The sequence below is a fragment of the Nanorana parkeri genome, unplaced genomic scaffold, assembly GCF_000935625.1.
Source record: "Nanorana parkeri isolate BGI_ZX_2015 unplaced genomic scaffold, ASM93562v1 scaffold180, whole genome shotgun sequence".
NCBI lineage: Eukaryota > Metazoa > Chordata > Amphibia > Anura > Dicroglossidae > Nanorana > Nanorana parkeri.
This window is the reverse complement of record NW_017306448.1, coordinates 3296473-3316058: the sequence shown is the minus strand read 5'-3', so window position 1 is coordinate 3316058 and position 19586 is coordinate 3296473. Positions and strand designations below refer to the sequence as shown.

Genomic DNA, 19586 nt, shown 5'->3' with positions numbered 1-19586 from the left:
ATATATATTGTATATATTATAAATACATTTTTTTACAGTAAACTAAAAAAAATCCCCAAAAAGTTATACTTCCTTTTATGTAATTTATGTAATTTTAGCGTGAAGGAAAACATCGACCCCTCTAAAATAATGGCTTTTCCAAATACATTCAGTCCTGAAACCTCCGCACATATTTTTTTTCAAAATGTTATTAACAGCTCTATAGTATAAGGCAAGTTTTGCTGGTCCTAATGGCGTTGTGTGAAATGTGTGAAATTCAGATTCTAAAATATTAAAATAATTTGAAATTACTGTTAGCTACCTAAAAAGCTAGCTTGTTAATTTTCAAAAAACAGCATCTCGAGCCAAACCCGCAGAGAACCACATCTCATGCACTAAGCTCACACTGATCTTTTCTACAGAGAGAGACAAATTGTGCAACTTAGATGTCGTTAAATTCAGATCATTTCATCATATATTACAGGGAAGTTTAATCAATCAGAGTGGATTCCCCCTGAGGGCAAAACAGTCTCCCTGCTCAAGCCAGTCATGAGTCTTATTAGACTTGCCATCCAGGCTTGATTTGCTGTGTATATATTTGCATGATAACAATGGCACCTCTGCATTTCTACACCATGTCCCAGGGACCTCGGTAATAGTTTTTTTTACAGTTGTCACAGACGACAAATGTGTTGTGGCGACAGACTTAAATTTAAGTAAACAGATGGTAATAATTCCAGCTCAGGATGTAGTAAAAAGAAATGAAATATATTAAAAGTCAGCTGGGTGGGTGAAGTTTGTACAGCGAGCAGTGTGCTTGGGGAAACAAGAGACGGAAGTCAAATAAAAAAAGGCCGTCATGTATGAAAGGGTCGGGTAGTAGGACTATGTAAAACCTGGCCTTATCCCAGCCTAAGGGCGATGGCATGTCTTATACAGCAATGCAGAATACCACCAGCTATGCAGGACTACAAGTCCCAGCAATACATTCTAATCTTAATAATAACAACAGCTCCCTCCCCCCCTTCCCCCACACCGGCCTTACCTGACTCCTGCAGCTTGTGCAGCTTCTTCACCTTTGGCGGCCAGGGGGAGGGACTGAGTGGAGAGAGTCCTCTCCTAACAGATGAATGTGCTGTCTGGCGGTGCCTGCTGTGTCGGTAGCGGCAGACAAGTGACAGGCACAGCCTCTCTAGCCCCGCACAGCCGCCCGTACATTCAGAGCGTGGTGGGAGCTGCACTATCTGGAGGGGGGACAGCATGAGGAAGCTCCGGGCCCTCTGCTTCCTCTCTGGGCCCCCCCCCAACAGGCGGAATGCCAGGGCCCGGTCGCAATTGCGACGTCTGCGACCCTGGTAGTTCAGCCAGTGCTTAGATGGGTGGAGTTTTTAACAGATGACTCCAATTCTCTAAGCTCTGTTTCTCTGAACTTCCTGCCAATACAAGATCACAGGGTGCAGCACAGTCTCCATCAGTTGTCCATCTACCAGCTTGAGGAAAGGAGGGGAGGGGAGAAGGGAGCAATGAGGAGGGGAGTGGGATGCCCTGCTGTGCCTGTGTGTTTGCTGAGACACACATAGCTTACTAGCACACACACAAGGGTGGCTCCATAGGACCCTGCAAGGGAAATGATCCACCCTCAAACAAGATGTCAGGGCCAGTGCCCAGGGGACCAGTTATTTCTGCAGGAAATCAGAACTTTTAAACATCAGGGAGCAGTGTCCATTGTAAGGTTTCAATATGCTTTTGGAAGGACTTAAAAACCTTTTGACTTTAATGTCACTTTAAGATATTTGGCATGTGATGAAAAATGTTCCACTCAAAGTCTAAAGGTGGCCATACACTGTACAACCATCGCAAGACCTTAGTCTTGCGATGGTTGTAAACTGATTTTAAAAACGTACGATCTGCCCGTCTTGGACAGGCAGATCGTACTCTTGATCATCGCAAGCCCGCCCCCCTGAGGGGCGGGCTTCCGATGACCGCAATGCTGAAGGGCAGTGTGCGCGTGCGCACACCGGCCCGTTCGGCATTTGTCTCCCGAGCACCGTTCAAACCAGCCGAACATCGTACGATTTTCGGCTGGTTTTCTAGCGTGCTCCTTAGACAAAAGACGTGCGACCGTACAGTAGAAACGGTCGCACGTCTCCGTTCACACTGCTCGATTCTCGTACGATCGTGGGATTTCCCACGATTCTCGTACGAGAATCGAGCAGTGTATGGGCACCTTTATGCTTTGCCCTGCTCTTCTTTTGTGAAGACAATAAAGAGAACTTATCAAAACTGGAGCAGACATAATCTGGAGCAGCTGTGCATGGTAACCAATCAGCTTCTCTCTTCGGTTTGTTCAGTTAAGATTTGAAAATAAAAGAGAGAAGCTGATTGGTTGCCAGGCACACCTGCTACATATTTTGTCTGCTCCAGTTTTGATACATTCCCCAATATGTATTTACTTATTTATAGCAAACATATTTACAAATCCTTCCCTGCTTCTGTTCTGTGCATACTGAAACAGGCTGCTGTAGTAACTTCTTCAAATGCAGTGTTAAGCAGCTGGCTTGCTGCAGTCACATGACCAGTTCCAGTGTTGTCATTGGAGAACCCCTGAAACCCCAAATGCACTTCTAGCACAACAAGGATCACTGTAGTAAGCTAAAGACAGTAATGGTGATAGCTGAAATGTTACCCCAAGGCACGCAGAAGAAGCAGCGGGTCACTCACATGGGCAATGAAATCCCGGGGAAATTACCCTGGCTGTTGGTTGTAGAAAATTATAGCAGATTAAAATGGAAAGGTAAAAACACAAAACGTGCAGCTCACCCCTGTCATGCACATTCAGTGCACAAATTATTATTATTATTATACAGGATCTATATAGCGCCAACTAGTGGCGACTCTAGGAACAATATATAGGGGGGGCACATAAGATACCACAGTCAAAATGGGGGGGCACTAATAATTTTCACCACTAAATCATACCACTGAAAATAACTAAACAGGGGCGTAACTAGAAATCACAGGGCCCCATAGCAAAGTTTTGCATGGGCCCCCCCCCTCCCACAAACTACAAACCCCCTGTGACGGACCCCCGTACTCAGGATGAGTATGTCCGCCACTGTCTTCTTCTATAGTCCATTCTCCTTAACATTGTGTTTCCAGAGCAGGGATTATGAAATTGAATGGCTGTAGGGCCAGGTTCCACCGCACCAGACGCCCATGGGCCCCAGACATCCGGTTCAATCAAACATCCAGCCCGTGAGGGCTTGCAATCTAAAAGGGAGGGGCAAGTGATACATGAGGAGGACGCTGTGTGGGGATGAATTGTTTGAGAACGTGATGGTTCAGTTGTTAGGTTGAGGTGGGACAGGCTTCCCTGAAGAGATGAGTCTTTATGGAAAACCTAAAGGCAGTCAAGGTGGGAGATAGACTGACAGGTTGGGGTAAAGAGTTCCGGAGGATGGGAGAGACTGGAGGCAAGTATAGGAGGAGTTGACAAGGGAGCTGGAAAGCAGGAGGTCTTCTGGAGTAATTGTCTCAAGAACCGTATTACCAGCACACGATGCTCTTCCAAAGAAAGGCAGAAACACGCCAGCGGTTGTTTTTTTATACAGATGCACATAGAATAAAATGTGATTTTCTTTGGAAGAGTATAATGTGCCGGTTTTTACAGTTTTTAAAATGGGAAGGTAATGGCTGATAAAGTAAACTTACAGAATGGCTCGTGTAGCAGTTATATGCTACATCACTTTTTAATATATTAATAGGTGGGCACAGACAAAAATAAATCTGAAAGTGAGACGGGAGTATTAATAAATGAGATATACAAATCCCCACAGCTCTCCAAAGAGTTTGTTTTAGACTAGATCTATTCCTTAGTATAAAGTAAGGGACAATAATGCTTGTAGCCATAGCAACCAGTCCAAAAAAAAATAATTTTTTTACTCCGACTACACTAAACAAGCTGAGATTCGGCTAGTTGTTATGGTTACTAGTACATCACCGCTCTTTGCACCATGCTATTAAACAAAGCTGATGTCGTGCAATGAGGTAACCTGGACCCACTTATTTAGCCCCAGCGGTCATTGCGGCCCACAAATTAGTGCGATGTGCTATTTTCTTTTGTCTCAGTAATTGCCCGCTTCTTTTTTACTTACATTTTCTTCAGGTAATATCCTCAAAGAAAGACAAATAGACCTTTTTTTTAACGCTTGAGTTCTGCAGAGAGCTTTTAATTTACTTTTAATTATGTGGAAGTCTCCTTCATTTGTCTCAATGTATCTCTTTTTACACCATTCCTCAAGGCTTCCTACTAAATCGGCATTAAAACCACTTTGTGCCGAGTTTGCTGATGTTGGTAAGTTTTCATCCTAACATTGTCTCTTGGCATCATTTAAATAATTCATTTGGCGTTAGAACGGCCTTTGAAGTGTGAAAATAAATGGAACTTTTCTGATACTTTTCCGAACATGTTGTGCAGAGTTTAAAAATGTGATCTGGCGCTATAATGAAGACAAGACTGGTTTGAATTCTGAAAGGCTAGGGGCACAGAAAGGCGTTTGCAGTTTTGTGCTGTTTTGCTCATTTTTTGTTTTTAAAAACGCGTGTTTCTCCTACACAGAAATGTCTATGGGACCAAAACTGCACGGAACCTGCCTCAAAACCTGCCTCAACTGTTAAATTCTTTACCCCAACCTGTCCGTCTTTCGCCCACCTTGACTGCCTTTAGGCATTCCCTAAAGACTCATCCCTTCAGGGAAACCTATCCCACCTCAACCTAACCGCTCAACCATCACTTTCTCAAACAATTCATCCCCCACACAGCTACCTCCTCATGTATCACTTCCCCCTCCCGTTTAGATTGTAAGCCCTCACGTGCAGGTTCCTCCTTACCATCTTGTCTTGATTTGTATTGTGATTGTAATGTCTTCCCTATATTGTAAAGCGCTGCACATTCATTTAGACTACAGAGATGATAGGGAGAGTCTGACTTTAAACCACCAAACAGCTAAAAGGCGATTTCAAACATTTTAAATGATTAATATACTTCAGCTGTGTAAACAAATTTTCTACTTGTAAAACCTGTAGTGGTAAAAAAAAAGAACCCTTTCCATTTCCAGTCACGTACATGGTCTTCATTTTATGGGAAGTATAAGAAATCATGTTTAAATGCTTTCCCCCAACTGTGACTAAAATCAGAGGTGTGCCTTGATGCATACTATCACAAATAAAACCGCGGCTTTACAGCAGAAATAGATAGATTGTCACGTTAAGTTGTTGCTGCTGGAACTGCATTCGGCCTTTCAGGCTTAGCAGGAATAATGCTCTCCAATGTGGGAACAGGAACATTCAATTATAAACCACTTTAAAATTATGTTTCAAGGGGTATTCTCCCAATCGACTTGATTAACTGTCCTGGTTCTGCATCTCTGGCTGAAGTCTCTGATATGGAATACCATTCTATCTTAGGTACTGTAGCTTGATTTTTCAATGCCCAAAAGCGTTTAAGAAAACAAAGCTTTTGGCAGCTCAAAATGATTCATCTTAAAGCAAACCTGCACTTTCTGAGATAAAGAAATCATGCAATGCACTGCGAGCCAATTAGGCTTTATTATATTGCACGGGGCTGTAACTCTTACATGCCATCAGGCAGTGGAAGCTTACAGCAAAGGAGGGCAAAGAGATGATTCTATCAGTTTGGTAATGCTCCTTCATTGTCCAGTCACAGGCTTGAGGCAGGACAATGACCAAGCTGTAGTGCTTAAAGGGTATCTATGGTCAAAAACTAAATGTGTATTTCTATGTTCTTGTGCTGTCACAATAGTTGTATAAGATATGGCAATTCATAGTCATAGTTAATATTCATACAAATGTTAAATGAGAATTGATATAGTTTATTTTCCTTAAGCCATTTGGTATAGTATAGCTAATTATTATATTGACATCTTGTGGTCGTTTTGGGTTATTGCACCATGTTTTTCTGCATTTCCCTCCCCTTGTGTGTAATGTACCGCCCTTCTTCTCCAGTAGTCGTTTTAGTGTCATGGCTACTTGTAACAGGACCACATGCACATGCTAGCCTGGAAACATTATCATACTTGAACTTCAAATGCCATCTATTCATTCATCTGCTATATCATGTTGTCTCGTGTAACCTGCTGCACAGAATAAAGCATTCTGTGGATGAAAAGGTGTTTGGTGAGTTCAGCTATCTGATAAGGATTTGCGCAGTGATTATATCTGCTTATACAGGCCAGACATAGAGGTTCAGCAAGGAATAAATCGCTAATACAAGAATCAAAGTCAGAATAGTTCTATCACACTCATAATAACCATATAGACATATAAGTTTGTAAACGTACTTATTGAAGATGCCCATAGGATGTACTTCCTCAATGCAGTGATAACATGTTATTCAGCCCTGTGAATATGCACGTCCTTGTGTTACAAATCACAGAGCCTGCCTTCTAAAGTACAACTCAACCTCTAAACAATATAACATCATCACTGCTTACTGGAAGCAATGCATCATGAGCTATATCGTTTTGAGAAATTGAGATTGCATCACATAATGTGGTGAAAATGTACTTTGCAAAGAATACCTAATCATAACCAAAGATTTTTTTTTTATTGCTATTACACAGGGGGTTAACGAGGGGGCTATGTGAAAGCAAAGAGGATGTGAGAGGTCCTCTTTATGGAGACATCAGGGGTCTATTAGACCCCTAATGTCACCTATAGACCCCAAAGAAGCTGATGAAGCAGAGATTGTGTTTCATCAGATTCTTCTCTAGCTGCAGCAGCCAGAAAAATAACACACTGAAACCAGTGATCGGAGAGAAGATCAGTTGTTGGAAGTGATCTGATCTCCCGCTGATCGAAGAGAACAGACCCGCCGTGCTGGTCCCGAGCCCACACGGGGAACAGCGGAGCCCAGGGCAGCCAGTGGCGGAGGGGGGGTGCACACTCTCTGGCACCATACAAGCGATAAGGCAGCTCTATAGCCACCAGAACAGTTGTATGTAAACAGCCATCACCGTCTGTAAAAAAATGATACCAAAACCACAGCTGCTGTGATCTTGGTATCATTGTATATAAATGTACGACAGATGTGATGCAGTTAAAAGTAAAGGTTTTTTTTTGCTTGCACATGATTGGATAATGGAAGTCAGCAGAGTTTCACCTCATTCACTAAACTAAGGGAAATGTCCCTTGTAAAGTGAACAGCCTATTTGCCTTTAGTAAATCAACCCCATTGCGTAAGGTATGGTCCCTCGTTTTGACCCCAGAAGTCTCAGTTATGAATAATGAGCTTTCATGTCTCAGAATCCCTAAGTCAGTGATGTCACTAGGAAAGTCTGTCTGCAAGCAAAAGCCAATCCTGTCTGCTGGATCTGCTGACAAGGAAGATGTATGATGAGTCTTTAATGGATAAAGATTTTAAAAGCAAGGATAAGCTAAGGAACAACGTGGTTAATAAGTCCATAAAAGATAAGCACTAACTAAAACTGCTGTTCAAGCAAAGGTGATTTTATCTGCTCAATTAAGATTTATCTGAAGCCAAAAACTTTTTTGGGATGGAGTAGGTAATGGTGTCAGGTTTCTATTGGTGTCTGTGTTCCTGCTGGGAAGATTCGCTGTCTATATTAGCCCAAGTGACCATGGTTAAAAGGACAGAAAGTGATGGGAAAGCCAAATTTTAAGAAGTTGTTTCCAAAAAGTGAGATAATAGAAAATCTTCCGATGGGGATTTGAGTGGCAACTGTCTGAGAAGGTTCCCCCCAAGCTCTGAAAAGATCTCCTCTCACTTCGTGTTGTGTCTCTGGGACAGGAAGTGCAGTCAAATCTCCCAATCATCTCCTACGTTACAGGGGTTTCAACCACTCCCATATCCAAAAGAAGCATACTAAGATATCTTTTAAAGATGCTTTTATTCACTTGGACTCAACTTTGTCAGTTTTTGTGTATATGGTATATCACTAACTAAGGAACATATTGTAAAAAAAAAGACAAAATTAAAAATGCCTTTTTTTAATCAAGAAATTAGGTAATATGTGTGGTTTCATTTCTATTTTGTACTAACCAATGTACAGTTTGAGCGGTATATACTGAACCTTTTACTCCTTATTAAGATTAAAGCTACATGTATGTCAATTGTGAGGGACAAAGAAATGTATTCCCTACATTTTATAATTAAATTTAATATACACTTTAATGTAGTGGTACATGGAATCCTGTGCCCCGCCTCCTGCAGGTGCCATGGTTTTGATTGGTCACTGAGGGGTTTTTCCCATAGCTCTTTTTCTTACTGAATAGAATTGACAGCGCACAGTCAACATGTTGTATCGAACATCATATTCAGCCAAGTATAATAAATCCCATGAACCTGACATGTACACTGTATATATCACAGGAATGTATTTTAGAATGATTGCTTGCACTTAGAGCCATCTGCTCAGCTAAATGAGAAGGATTCTGCCCTGTACAGATATTTTGTGTCTTGCCAGTTCATTTTCGAAGGTCAAGGTCTGCAGAATGTGTGAAAGCTCTGAGCAATCTAGCACATTAGAAGAATTATATCCAATGACCTACTGAAGGAGATCTGAGATTTAAAGGATAAATCCCACTTCATAAATATCCTGGAGGAGAGATATGACTCTTCCAGCTCCTCTAATTAACTCCAGCAGACTGAAGGTACCAATATTCACACGTATTGGATCATTTTAGTGACAACGTGTATGAAACAGAAACACTGTTATTTGTGCCGCCTCCAACATTGTGACCTCGGGACAGATGTTATATAATAAAATTAGGTCATAATATAATCAAAATTTGTACTTTTCTGTTCCTGTAGCGGCTGTTGATTCAGTATTTTGTGCAAAAGTGTTAAAGTACATAGCGCCATGTAGGGAGACCATATATATAAAACAGGGTCATATCTAATAGTTAAAGCCTAACTCAACCCAAACCGTCTTTGTTAGTTTTGGAAGGGTTATAACAACAATCAAGTTTTATTTCTGTTTGTGTTCCCATTGGAGACCTTTTCCCCACCTACAAACAGAGACAGGACGTACAAAGGTTCTAACCCTTTTCCACTCTACTGTATATGAAGTTGATCTTTAAGACACTTAGGGCTATGGCGCTGCTTTAAATAAAAAATTAGTTTAGCTTTAAGACATTCATTCACTTTCTGGTGTATCAATGCAACAATAAAGAGAGTCTTTTCAAGAGGAGCATAGACAGAAAAGAAAATCTTGATTCATTAGTAAAGTGGGGGATGGCTATAGTCTGTGCCAGATTTTTGTTTCTATATTATCATTGCTCGTTTCTATATTGTTTCTATATTCCTTACTTTCTGTTGTGGCTTCAGGACAAGTGAGAGCGCATTTCCTCCTAAATAAGAATACAAATATCAGTTAAACAGAGCTTCTAACCCTTCTCCACTGAGAGAGTCATGGAGGCTGACTTCTCATTCTGCAATTGCTAGTTTACTAACTGTTATGTTGACCATTTGGCTTCAGGACTTAGAGCCACTAACATAGAACAAGTATTCACATACGGACTTTTCACTTTACTCTGACTTTCCTGATCTGCATACTTCTTCTGGTACAGTGACACGGAAAATTGAAGATATAGGGTCCCTCCCTTTTAGATTGTAAGCCCTCATTGGCAGGGCCCTCCTTACTATCTTGTCTTGAATTGTATTGTGATTGTAATGTCTTCCTTATATTGTATAGTCCTGCGCAAACTGTCAGCGCTATATAAATCCTGTATTATAATAATAATAATAATAATAGGGTAACTTAATAGCTATGTAAACAGCATTACCAGAATGAGTTCAGGCAATAGCAGCCTCCATACTTTTCTTCAGAGAAGTTGATTTTTGGGGGTCTATATATAAGCAATTCTTGCAGTCATTGACCATGCTAATCTCTGAGAACAACGTTTCTGTGCGAATAGAAGCAAAACCAAGCATTCTTAGTGTATTCTCTTTTCAGGTTAAATGTAATGTAATAATGCATTATGTCCACTAGATGGAGGTAAGGAGCATAGGAAATAAGTATTTCATTCCTATACTCCTCACCTCCATCTAGTGGACATTATACAGTATTACATTACATTCACATACTCAGAACACTAACTTTGCCTCGTTCTCAGAGATTTGCAGGTTGAATGGCTCTTCAAATTGTTTGTAAATGGACCCCCCATATGTCTTTAAATGTCTTTTATTTTCCTATTCTTGTGAAAGCATAAAATGTTATTAAATCCTCATCTACGTAAACCATTTTGCAGTATACGGTCAGCAATACCTTAAAGAAGGCTTGATTCATCGTAATGTTGATTCATTGTAAAACAGTCACAGCTGAGCAAGTTTCTATTTATATAGAACCCGCGCAATTACATTAATTACTTCCTTTTGTAAATTGGCATGTTCTGATATTGTTTTTCTTTTTTGCTATCCTCAGATTATTCTTGTCAGCTCGTCAGTCTCTGAACAATGCCTTTTCACAAGCAGCGATGAAGGAACAACCTTTCAAAAACACTTGATTACCTTCTCTGTGGAGACCCTCATCTTTAATCCAAAGGAGGAGAACAAGCTGCTTGCGCTTACTAAAGATGCCAAGGTAATGTGCGTAGGTTTATTTTGTTTAAAGGAGAACTAAATTTAAAAACAAAAATGTATTCCAGCTTATTAGTCCTTAGATGTGGTGGCTGCATTGCTTTTTATTTTTCAGACTAAGAACACTTTCAGCAAGTACAGAAAAATAGCTGTTGATCTGGGCATAAATGTTGTGTCCTTGTCACTTTCTGTGAGCTGAACTGAACAATCACCTCCATGGCCACAGGTGTATACAACCAAGTACCAGGCATGCAGACGCTTCTACAAACATTTTTGAAAGAATGGGTCGCTCTCAGGAGCTCAGCGAATTAAAGCGTGGTACCGTGATAGGTTGCCACCTGTGCAATAAGTCCATCCGTGACATTTCCTTGCTACTAAATATTCCACGGTCAACTGTGAGTGGTATTATAACAAAGTGGAAGCAACTGGGAACAACAGCAACTCAGCCACAAAGTTGTAGGCCACGTAAAATGACAGAGCGGGGTCCGCACATGCTGAAGCGCACAGTGCGCAGAAGTCGCCAACTGCCTGCAGAGTCAATAGCTATAGGACTGCCACTGGACTCTAGAGAAGTAGAGACGTGTTCTCTGGAGTAACGAATCACATTTCTCTGTCTGGCAATCTGATGGACGTGTCTGGGTTTGGCGGTTGCCAGGAGAACGGTACTTCCTGACTGCATTGTGCCAAGTGTAAAGTTTGGTGGAGGGGGGATTATGGTGTGGGGTTGTTTTTCAGGGGTTGGGCTTGGCCCCTTAGTTCCAGTGAAGGGAACTCTTAAGGGTCAGCATGCCAAGACATTTTGGACAATTTCATGCTCCCAACTTTGTGGGAACAGTTTGGGGATTGCCCCTTCCTGCTTCAACATGACTGCGCACCAGTGCACAAAGCAAGGTCCATAAAGACATGGATGAGTGAGTTTGTGGTGGAGGAACTTGACTGGCCTGCACAGAGTCCTGACCTCTAGACATGTGCGATTCTTTTCGTTCTGAATCGAAATTCGGACGAAATTCGTAGATTTGAAGCATCCGAATTTCCAAAATATAACATATACGAAATCACCCGCAAGCATCCGAATCCGAAATGTCGAATTTGGAATGAATTTCGTCCAAATCCTGTGCATGCACTGTTAACATTTAAACGGATAAAAACAAATTGAGAGAATTAAGTAAAGACTAGATCACAGCAACCAGAAATGACAAATGTGCCAATTCTGCTACCCCCACCTCAAGTTGAATTTTCAGGAAATCGTCCGAATTCCGAATTCCGAAACTGAATCCGAATTCCGAATCCGACACGAATTCCGAATCAGATCCTAATACGAATCCGATTCCCAAAACGAAACACATATACACTGAGTGGCCAGTTTATTATGACCACCTGACTTTTGTAGGCAAATTAGCTATAATTTCGCGCTGAAGTTGCTAGAGGGCCAGACCATTATAAATAAGGAAACAGGTTGTTTACCACGACAGTAGAAGTGATTTTTTTTCTGAAGATATGGGTAAACAACGCGATTTAACAGCCTTTGAACGTGGGATGATTGTTGGCGCTCGGAGCCATAAAGCGAATATCAGCAAAACAGCAGAATTCGTTAAATGTTCAAGAGCAGCTCTTGTTAAAGTGTTTAAAGACTGGACTGTCAGCCGAAAATCTGGGTCTGAACGTGCGAATTGTGGCCGTCAGCGACTAGTCAATGTTAGGGCAGAACAGAGAGTGGCAAGACTGGTACAAGACAACAGAAGGGCAACAGTGCAGTGTCAGATTCCTCGCATCACCTTTCAACATCTTGTGGAGTCACGAGGCAGTCCAACAAAGTCATCTCGTGGAGTTAGCTTGTGGCCCAACGAAGTACTGATGGGGTGGTCATAATAATCTGGCCAGTGTAGGATCCGAATTCCAAAAACTAAATAAATGAAATCCGAAACTAAACGAAACGAAACAAATTTTTAGCCGCTGCACATGTCTACTGACCTCAACCTGATAGAACACCTTTCGGATGAATGAGAGCGGAGACTGCGAGCCTGGCCTTCTCGTCCAGCATCAGTACCTGACCTCACAAATGTGCTTCTGGAAGAATGGTCAAACATTCCCATAGACACATTCCTAAACCTTGTGAACGCCTTTCCAGAAGAGTTGAAGCTGTTATAGCGGCAGGGTGGGCCTACTAAATATTGAACCCTACAGACTAAGACTGGGATGCCATTAAAGTTCATGTGCATGTAAAGGCAGGCGCCCCAATACCTTTGGCAATATAGTGTGTGTGTATATATTTATTTTATTTATTTATTTTTGTTTTTTTGTTTGGGTTTAGATACAATTTAAGTTTGAATGTTCCTTTAAAGCTCAACTCCAGGATCATGCTCACCTATTACTCACAGTTCACCATATATAAACTTAATAATACCGCTGTAGTAACTTCATTATCTAATACTTTCTTTTGAGCTAAAACTGGAGTTTTCCACTACACAATATTAATGTTTTGTACAAGTGTATCTGTCCACCATTCTAAAACTGTGTAAAAGTACTACCTACGACCTGGTACCTCAAGGTGCCTGTCTAGAAAATCATGAGTGGAGGACAGTTTTTACAAATAGTAAACATGATATTGTAGTGTTTTAAGATACTATAAATGTTTAAAGCTTCTTAACATTTTACTGTTTTTTGGGACACAAACGATACTTTTATTTCAATGTCTTCATTTTCCTCTTTAGAAATGCGAGTTGTCTTCACTATTAAAGGCATTCACCCTATAACTGTGTAAACCATTCTTGTCTCTGCAGCTCTATGTCTCTGTAGATCTCGGGAAGAAATGGGATCTCCTGCAAGAACAAGTCACCAAGGACCATATATTCTGGTAGGTTTTAACAACTTTATATACAGAATATATAGCTGTGCTTAGTTTTCATGGTATGAGGGCATCTCAAAGTTTGTGTGGAAGCTGTTCCAGGCAGTTAGCAGAACCCTACTTAAACACATTATCTACTGAATTGATTTTATGGGTCTGTCTGAGTAAAATCATTTAGTTTCCTGCATATGCCATTTGAAACACTTAGCAATAATTCTAAATTCAGAAGGTTCGTTGAATTTACTATTAACAATTCATATAATCTGTTATAACCAGATTCAGTAGGTAAACTTGTACAATATTCCCATTGCACGCCTTACTGGAAATTCCCCGTAGTGGTTTCTGTGATGACCGATGTATGGCAAAGACAGTAGAACTCCATAAAGAAATGTGGTCTGCACACCGGAATAGAGTTAAATAATTGTCGCTTTTATTGCAGTACAATTTCACAATTAAGTGTAGAATGTTTCGGGCCAGGAAGGATCCCTTCATCAAGGCATGAGCACACTCTTGTTCCTTCTAATTGCTTAAAATATCTTTGTATATTGTAGCATGATTAGTACAGCAATAAAAACCTAATTGAAAGAAACAGTCAGCACAAAGTGTAGTGTAGTGTAGTGTATGCATATAATACCTTCCCCCTCTTTCTAGCAATCAACATGCAATTTAAATGTATTAATAAAAAAATTAGTTGTTCCAGAAATAATGTTTTGAGAACCAGCGATGTCTTCACTGGGTCTGTCTGCTGTTCTTTTCCCTTCAAGTTTGGTTGGAAACGCCGGCAGGCTCCTATAAGCATAACAGCATTTTTCCTCAGGATTTCAAAGTACACATCCCCTGAATCCCTTTTAGATGTATCTGCTTCTCCCTGCTGGCCACTGAGTGCGGCAGACTTTATCTGTGCAATCTGCTGATTAGTTATGGGTTGCAGTAACTAATCAGCGATGTTGAGACTTGTTCTTTAACATAAAGCTTGAGAATACATTACTAATTTCAGAGAAAGTTAATAGCTATAGGGGTCGGGGAAGAAGTGATTAATACATGATTATGATAATTCAAACAGGAAATGAAGGGGGGGGGAGGGGGGCAAGATAGCTGATGCATTGTCAAAGGGTTATATTGTGTAGATGAAAGTATACAGGGAATTGAGAGTAATCAGTTTCAACACTAGAGAGGACTTGGTACTAGCGTGGGAAAAAAAGTTAAAGCTGGACTTTAGCTTTAAACTCTATGGGCCAGATAAACTATACATGTTGCAGTACATCACACTGCACCATGTATATTTGCATGGCGCCCATGTGCATAGTGCCCCTAATTGACACAGGAGCCTCTGTTTATTGCACACAGATTTCACAGTAACAGAGCACACCCAGCACACTGTCACTGTACAGGAAGGGATACAGCATTCTATGGAAGCTCACTATATTCCTTCTTCTCTCCTCTACGATCATAAACTGATCGGTAGGGAGGGAGCAGGCATCAGAGCAGCACAGAGCTGTCTGCTTCCTCTTCCATTGTCAGTGTTGTCATTGAGAAAGAAAATGAGGGGAAATCTCCTCAACAGAGCCATAGACAGCAAGCAAATTTTATTTCAAAAGGACCTCCAAGTTAAAATGAAATGAACACTTCATGGATCCAACTAAAGCACTGCATCATTATGGGCATGTCAGGCAGTCATTTTCATCACCCCCTTTTTTTTATGGGACAACTCATCATAACCAGGAAACTCTTTGTTATTAAGCATTTGGTGACCTGGTCGTCTTGGCCGGGGACTCTCCAAATTCACAGTTTACATATCAAGCAGCAGGAGAGGAGCTCACAGACCCAACTGCAGCACTGGCTGCTCATAGAAGGATGCATGGACTTCTTCTTTAAAGTTCTGATGCACATTAGCTTCTCAATGCTCACCCAGGTCTTATCCTGTGCCCTGGTGTCTCTGTTTTTTAGGATGTAGACGGTACTGAGAGCCTGTAATAGGATCATTGTCAAATGGAGTGTACCTTTTACCTTTAAACAGTTTTTAGATTAGAATATCTTTGGAATATAACGATTCAATGCTGAGAGGATACATCATTAAAAAATAAGAATGATTAACCGTTGTGTTATAAACACTGTTGAGTGTGTCTGCGGGTGCTGCCATCTAGTATACAATTAATCATCTAAAAAGTTTAATAAAAAAAGCAGTTACTGTTGGCATTACTAATAAAGTGTTTCATTTTGCATACCTGCGCTGTATTGTGGACTGAGAATCCTGCTTGTCACCCATTACGTTTCCTCTGAAATTCACATAAAAAGGTTTTACGATGACAAAATGATACTAGCTGTTTATAAAAATCCATTTACAGTTTCTTGCAAGTTAAAAGTAAAATGACACATTTCACGTTCTGCCTTAATATCGACTCCCTACCCTTAAAGCATGCAGCCATAAATAACTTTATAATGCTTCTGCAAGAGTCAAATCTTTTTCATTGTGTGATTGTGATTTGTGATCGATGAGTTTTTCTCTCAATTAATAGGCAACAGATGGTACAGGCTCGAGAGGAAAAAGAGCCATTTGCTACATACAGAATTGCCATCAATTATCTGACGTTAGACAGGTCTTTTCAAGTTTTGTTATTTACTATCAGTGAAATGCAGGATAATGTGAGAGAAAATTGTGGTCTACCCTCTGTAGAATATTTAAATGTGTTTCTGGTTAAGTTACATGTAGATTGTTATGTGCAGAATTATTTAAAGGTTTTCCCGATTTAGCAAAAAACAAAACAAAACACACAATGATACAGTAGGCCTTTTTTGGGAACATCCAGCATACACATTCAAATTGATACGCAACCAGTGTTTCCATAATAGCACATTACCAGCATCATAGAGAGTTTCAGCTGCAGGAGCTGTGATGTAATACAGTAACCCTTGAACAGATAACAGAAACACTGGGCAAGTAGGATGTATCCTTTTTATGCATCTACTTTTATTGTCCAGTTTTGACTGAAGAGTACTTTAAGGCTGGGTTCACACCTGAGCGTTTTTCAGTGCTGATTCGAAACGCGCTGAAAAACGCCCTACGCCCAAACAATTACAGGAGCTTCTTTGGGGCGTATTTCAGCCCGTATCCATTGTATTGTGGCTCGGGGTTAACAAAGCGGTAAGCCCGAGCCACACTCGGGAATACAGCGTAGGTCTTACCTTGTCCGCGATCCCCACTGTGTCCTCCGGCCGCTGCCGTCTTCCAGGTTCCGTCCCTTGCGAGCGTCCGTGTTGCAGGAGGGTGGAACCGGCGGCAAGTTTGAAAGTAAAAAAAAAAAATAGAGAATATAAAGGAAAAAAAAATAAAAACAAGTGTCAAACGCACGTTTCACTGAGCTAAAAAACGCGTGAAAAACGAGCTAAAAAACGAGCTGAAAAAACGCGCCTATAGTACGCCCAGGTGTGAGCCCTGCCTGAAGTAAGTCAATCATGAAAGGAATGCAAGAGCTGTATTTGTCACATCCTTCTATCGCCTGGCCACTGACATCCTTAGCTGGCCATACACCTATAGATTATCTGCAAATTTTCTATGGCAAAAGTGCAACAGATTCCTCCGTCTACGCTAAAGTGTGTGGATGGAGGAATCTCCCGCTAGGCCAAGCTTCAGTATCTTGCTAGTTGGCTCTGCTGGCTCTCAAAATACCTGAACAATCTGATTGGATGCAGGCATTGTTCAGGTATTTTGAGAGCCAGCAGGACCGTCTAGCAAGATACTGAAGCTTGGCTCAGTGGGAGATTCCTCCATCCACACAGTTTAGCGTAGATGGAGGAATCTGTTGCACTTTTTCCATCCGGCCAGCTTTAGTTACTGACCTCCTAGTATACAGATTGGTAAGTCAGAGTAATGTTGGAACCACTTATCTTCATATTTGTTCCAGGTTAGTCATTCAAATTATTCAGTCAAGGGGGGAGGGGCATCATGACAGCCAAGGAAATAGCATATACTGAGAGGCACACTATATGGCCAAAGGTTTGTAGATTACTCTCCAAATGATTGACTTCAGGTGTTTTCAGTAAAGAGTACTGTCATTGGTACAACATACAATGTAATTTTAGACGATTGTGTGCTTCCAACCTTGTGGCAACAATTTGGGGAAGGCCCTTTTCTGTTCCAGCATGACTGTGCCCCTGCACACAAATTCAGCTCCATAAAGACATGATCTTATGACTGAGTAAGCACCATCATTGTAAATTACATTAAGTCTTTCTTATTTAGCTGTAATGCTAGTACCTTCCATTCAGTTAATAAATCTCCGATCAGCAGCAAGCACTGTGGACCCGTTTATTGTTTTCTGTACTTGAGGTAGCGTGACCAGGCAAGGTCCAGTAACTTTGGATTGCCTCTGGTACAGTGGATGGCACAGCTGGTCTCCCTGGTGGCAGCAAGTTTGAAATTAATGAAGACATGGTTTGGACAGTTTGGTGTGGAGGACCTCAAATGGCTTGCACAGAGCTGTGACCTCAATGCTCTTAAACACCCTTGGGAAGAACTGAAACACGGATTGCAAGCTAGGTCTTCTCATCCAATATCAGTGTCTGACCTCACAAATACTATTTTGACTGCATGGGCACAAATTCCCAGACACACCCCAAAATCTAGTACCTCACAAATGCTGTTTTGGCTGAAGGGACACACATTCTTACAGACACACCCCAAAATCTAGTACCTCACAAATGCTGTTTTGGCTGAAGGGGCACACATTCTTACAGACACACCCCAAAATCTAGTGGAAAGCCTTCCCAAAAGAGTAAAGGCTGTTATAGCTGCAAAGTGGGGCTCGCTGCACCTTAATATCCCTCGTTTTGGAATAGGATGCCCAACAAGCTCATATAAGTGTAATGTTCAGAAGTCCACAAACATTCATGGCAGGCAATGGTAATATTTCAGGGTTGATCATTGTTATTACTATAGGTAGTTAGTGACCCAGCTAATGATGGGTCATTGGGTTTATATAAAATCCCTGAAGTGAATCTTGTTGATCCATTCTGGTCAAGCTTCAGTGCTTTTTATTCACTCTCATTTTGCTTTGTTTGAAGAATGGGATTAGACTGGCTTTGCCAGCAATATGCTATTCTTTTGTTTTTTAATTCACAAGCATTATGCAGCTATTTTGTGCAGCCGGTTCATTTTTAGCAGGCTGGTGTGATAAAGCCAGCAGCTATTTATAGCATTCTACATTCTGTCCAATTACAGGTGTTATTTGCAGACATTAAATTGATTCATTGTGTTGGTGAAATCATATTTAAAAAAAAAAAAAACTCATCTATTTTTATTACTTCGCAGAACATTTTCTCCATTTAAAAGCTTAACCAACAATCTATTCCTTTTACAGCTTGCTCTAAACATATGCCAGAGGGAAAACCATATTAGCATGTTGTATTTTCATCATTTTCTAAGGAATCTCGTATAAAGAAAGTAAAAATATACACATGTGTTTAAATAACAACATTTTATGTAGGTGTTTAAAGGTACACAAGTGCTCAGAACCTTTGCTTTATTTTGTCACTACAAATAAAATATTTAAGGGCCCCGTCCACACCACTGTAGTAACGCACAGTAATGCACATTACGTGCAGTGAGGTATTGAGGTTAAATTTTTTTTAATGACACCCCAATATACCTTCACAATAAAGCTGCATCACAGAGTACTGTCCTGCATTGCGGTGTAATGCAAAAAATTTGGTCTGCACTATTTTTGATCCATTGTGATTTAACTAGCCCATTTCTGTACTCTAAGGGTTATCCTACCAGACCAAATACATAATATCAACACATATGACCTACCCACCGGACACATGGGTCCTTATCTCCAATAATAAGCCCCGGTTTGTCACTCAAGGGAGCAGCCTATTTATAGAAATGGACTGCCTTAACACAACACACGTTAACTTTCAACATAACAAGCATTATCGTGTGCAGTATGGTGTGAATGGGCCCTAAAGGTATGCTCTTGGCTAAACTAATGAAAGTGCGTACAAGATATCCAGCTTATGCTTCTCCTCTGAACAGTGTACTTTACACCAAGAGACAATCTCTTATTTTGGATAATTTTTCGATTGTTAAAATTGTCTGAAACGTGCCCAATTAAAGTTTAGCAGCAGTGCACTGACTATGATGTC

General features: G+C 40.8%; 1 protein-coding gene across 1 annotated transcript in view; it reads left to right on the top strand.

Moving 5' to 3' along the window:
* SORCS2 (sortilin related VPS10 domain containing receptor 2) overlaps positions 1 to 19586 on the top strand; it is a 513810-nt gene that overhangs the window by 307936 nt on the left and 186288 nt on the right. The window contains exons 3-4 of the mRNA XM_018554989.1: positions 10443 to 10601; positions 13378 to 13451. Of these exons, the coding sequence (XP_018410491.1) occupies positions 10443 to 10601; positions 13378 to 13451 (233 nt within the window). The remainder of the gene's footprint in view (positions 1 to 10442; positions 10602 to 13377; positions 13452 to 19586) is intronic.